The sequence below is a fragment of the Chenopodium quinoa genome, unplaced genomic scaffold (genome assembly GCF_001683475.1).
Source record: "Chenopodium quinoa cultivar QQ74 unplaced genomic scaffold, ASM168347v1, whole genome shotgun sequence".
NCBI classification, from domain to species: Eukaryota; Viridiplantae; Streptophyta; class Magnoliopsida; order Caryophyllales; family Amaranthaceae; genus Chenopodium; species Chenopodium quinoa.
This window is the reverse complement of record NW_018743503.1, coordinates 1,024,330-1,027,950: the sequence shown is the minus strand read 5'-3', so window position 1 is coordinate 1,027,950 and position 3,621 is coordinate 1,024,330. Positions and strand designations below refer to the sequence as shown.

At 38.7% G+C, this 3,621-nt stretch overlaps 1 protein-coding gene across 1 annotated transcript; it reads right to left on the bottom strand.

Moving 5' to 3' along the window:
- Window positions 1–2,240: 2,240 nt before the first annotated feature.
- LOC110739561 lies at window positions 2,241–3,406 on the bottom strand. The gene is made up of 3 exons (XM_021920017.1): window positions 2,710–3,406; window positions 2,485–2,581; window positions 2,241–2,370 (listed from the first exon to the last, which is right to left on the bottom strand). Exons 1-3 carry the CDS (start codon window positions 3,404–3,406, stop codon window positions 2,241–2,243), a joined length of 924 nt encoding a protein of 307 aa, XP_021775709.1.
- Window positions 3,407–3,621: the final 215 nt, after the last annotated feature.

Here is a 3,621-nt window from a genome sequence, read left to right as displayed (position 1 = left end):
CAAAAAATGATCGTTCGACCACAATGTCAAGGATCCCAAACACACTAGGTGTTAATAGCATACATCCTTAAACTATTAAACTCCTCCTAAGCTAAAACTATCTTAAAGTAACCAATGAAATAAAATAAAATAAGGGAAAATAGAAAGATCTCACCTAGCATCCAAGATAAGCAAAGAAAAGAAGTAAAGAAGAGTTCACACTGATGAGTGGCATTTATGCCACCATTTCACCCTCTTTCATTAGAGAATTCCCCCGATTTGTCACTTGTTTAAGCCTTTTCTCACCACTTTTTCTTCTATTTTAGTTACTTTAGCTTCCTCTCGTGTTTTCCATTCCCTTTTATCTTTTCTTCTACTTTTTACCTTTTATTTGTGTGTTTTGATAGCTCCTAGCACTCGTGGGCAAATTTTGGATTGTTAGATGGAGTGGAGATGCTAATGAAGCTTGCCAAAGGAAGAGGAGATGCCACAAGGGAGAGGGCGCGCTGCTACATAGAGCAGCGGGCGCGGGCCTCACAACCGCGGGCGCGCACAGGAGGGATCCTAAGCCACCAGCAGTTTCTAGAGATGGCCAGCCGCGAGCGCGGCGTTATTGGCTGCGGACGCGGCATCGAAGACCCGCGGGCGCGACAATCAGGGCCGCGGACGCGACGATCTGGGTCTGGCAAACTTCTTACCCAGCTTGGAGAGGGCGCGACAGCCTGTTTGGGGAGCCCTCTCCCTTGCCCATTTTCTTCATTATAATAGAAGACTATAAATAGCCTTGAGCTTGAGTTTTCAAGGGAGAACTATTCCATTGGCATAAAAACACTTTTTAGAGAGAGAAAATGCATGTCTCTTAGAGTAAGAAAACACTTAGTCTTCAAGATTTAATCTTTGTAATCAAATATTCAAGCTTTCTTCTAGATTGTTGCAACTACTTTGATGATTGGGTAATATTTCAACTTTTATAATAGTAATCTTTCCTCTTTATTCTCTAGTTGTTAGTTTTATTAGTTCTATTGCTCTTATTTATGCTTTCTTCCATAAATTTCCATGCTTTATTGGTTTCATTGATTTCTCTTTGACTTAGAATTGTGCTAGGTTGCGTTAGTATTGAATACATGTTTAGCTTAGTTGTCATGGCTATTTTCCTTTCTCTAGCTTACATTTTTAGCTAGGGAAGGGGGTGAAAATCATGTTTATTTGAGTTCCTATTGATTATTGTATTGATTTTACCTTGATTTGATGATTTGTGATTAAATATGCTTGGAGTTATTGTGTGCACCTTTAAACCAAATGTTTTAGTCCTAGATTAGTTGCATGAGAATGATCTAGTTTAGGGTTGATTGATTTCATCAACTTGCTTTGAGTAGTTGCATGAGAATGAATTGCTTTGAGTAGAAGTTGAACTCCTTGGTATATTTCCTTATTGATTTTTATTAGTGTCTTATTGATCATGATTGGAACCCCCTCTCCCTAGTGCTTTATGCCATTATTACCTCTATAATCTTGCTCTTCATCTTCATTTTAGAGTGTCTAGTTTAATCTTCTTAATGTTGGTTTAATTTAGTCTCTTTTTGTAGATAGTTTGATCATAGAACTCTTAAAAAACCAAACCATAATACCCCTTTTTGTTACTTGCAATATATCCTAGATTTCGTATTGATTGTGCAAAACCCCCGTTTCCTTGGGATTCGACCCTAACTTGCCACTATCTAAATTAAAATTGATAGAGCTAGGTTAGGAGATAAAAATTGTATATTTGATCTAGGTAGTAGTAACGACCTATTATCCACCGATCACACACCTTTACGTAGCTCCAAGAAAGCTAAACTTGACCTACAAGACAAGATAAGGAAAAGAAATGAAAACAAACCATACTCAAAACCAATATAAGTAACTTCAAAATGAAATCAAGTAATGAGAAAAGAAAAATTAGAAGGCCGGGTTGCCCCCCGGGAAGCGCTAGTTTAAGGTCCCTAGCTTGACCCGCCTTCCAAATCACAGAGGGTCAAAGAAGACCACCTTGTCCAAAGTGGTGGAGAGGGTAAAGTCATTACCAAGCTTGGGAAAAATCACATCATGAGACATATCATCTTGAATCATAGAAACCAGATCAAACTTGTTATGCTTCAACTTCTCTTTCTTTTTCTTGGCAGCTCTCTTTTTCTCCTTGATTTCTTCTTCTTTGGAGTTTTGAGCTCCACATGACCAACACTTGAAAAACTATTCTCGTCATCCTTCAAAGAAAGCTCAAACTAAGAAGGCATTTTAAACTCATTCTCTAGCTTTGAGGACTCCTTGTCTTCTTCACTAAAAATCTTGCTTTCAACACATTTAGGAGTATCATCACAAGCTACAAGCATATCATTAGTAGAAGACACAAACCTGCAAGCATCATCAATCAAGGGAAATTAATTAATGCACATAATTCCTTGCACGTAGGATAGAGACACATGCATCGATTTAAGCTTAAAACTTGCCTTATCATTACCAACACACAAAGTAATAATGCTGCCTTTCACATCAATTAAAGCCCCCGAAGTCGCTAGGAATGGTCTCCCTAAAATGATAGGAATATTGTCATCTTTCGCAATCTCTAGCACAATGAAGTCAACGGGATAGTGAACTCTCCTATCTTGAGGGGGACATCCTCGACTGTACCGTTAGGGAACTTAATAGAATGGTCGGCCAATTATAGGGTCATCTTGGTTAGGAGGAGCTCACCTAACTTAAGCTTCTTGACGACGGAACATGGCATGATGCTAACACTAGCACCAAGATCACAAAGAGCATTTTGGAACAATTTGCCATTGGTATTGCAAGGGATGGAGAAATTCACCGGGTCTTTCATCTTTGGGGGAAGGTCATTATAGATAAGAGCACTACAACATTCCCCAACACTCACCGAATCAACCACATTGCACTCTCTCTTACCACTCAAGATTTCCTTAAGGAACTTAGAATAGTTTGGCATTTGTTGCAAAACATCGGTGAAAGGAATAGAAAGATGAATTTGCTTTAGCATCTCGATGAATTTCCCAAATTGTTCATCCAATTTGTGCCTCGTGAACTTTTGGGGGTACGGAAGTTTGGGTTTGATAACCTCATCTTGCATTCTATCTTTCTTATTGGCCTTCTCATTAGAACTCTCACCCTTCTTGCTAGACACGTTATGCTCTTCATCATCAAATAAGTCACTCACCTTTTCCTTCTCTTGACTCCTCTTAGAAACTCTATCCTCTAGCACTATGCCACTTCTAGTGGTGATATAATAAACCGGTTCCTTGGGGTCAAGACCTTGGGAAGGTAAAGAAGAAGGGCTTGTATTGTCTTTCAAAGCACTAGCTAAATTAGGGATTTGGTTCTCTAGCATCTTATTATGGGTCATCATTTCATTGAATTTCTTATCACTAACCGACATGTAAGTGTTCAACAATTTGGTTTGAACTTCAATGATTTCCTCCAAATTAGACCTAGAAGAAGAAGGTTGAGCATAAAAATTATCACCTTGACCTTGGATTTTTGGAACAAAACCGGGTAGGGGACCTCTTTGAGCATTGTTTTGAAAGTTTCCCCTATTTTGATTTTTCCAATTACCCCATTTTGATTTTGTCCATAGCTTTGATTATGGTTACC

What these genes read in the sequence shown, in the direction of transcription:
- LOC110739561 (XM_021920017.1), bottom strand. Translation starts at nt 3,406, where the DNA reads ATGTCGGTTAGTGATAAGAAATTCAATGAAATGATGACCCATAATAAG. An exon ending in CGTCAAGAAGCTTAAGTTAG is followed by an intron (nt 2,582 to 2,709) that starts GTGAGCTCCTCC and finishes TCATTGTGCTAG; the next exon opens with AGATTGCGAAAGATGACAAT. An exon ending in AAAGGCAGCATTATTACTTT is followed by an intron (nt 2,371 to 2,484) that starts GTGTGTTGGTAA and finishes TGATGCTTGCAG; the next exon opens with GTTTGTGTCTTCTACTAATG.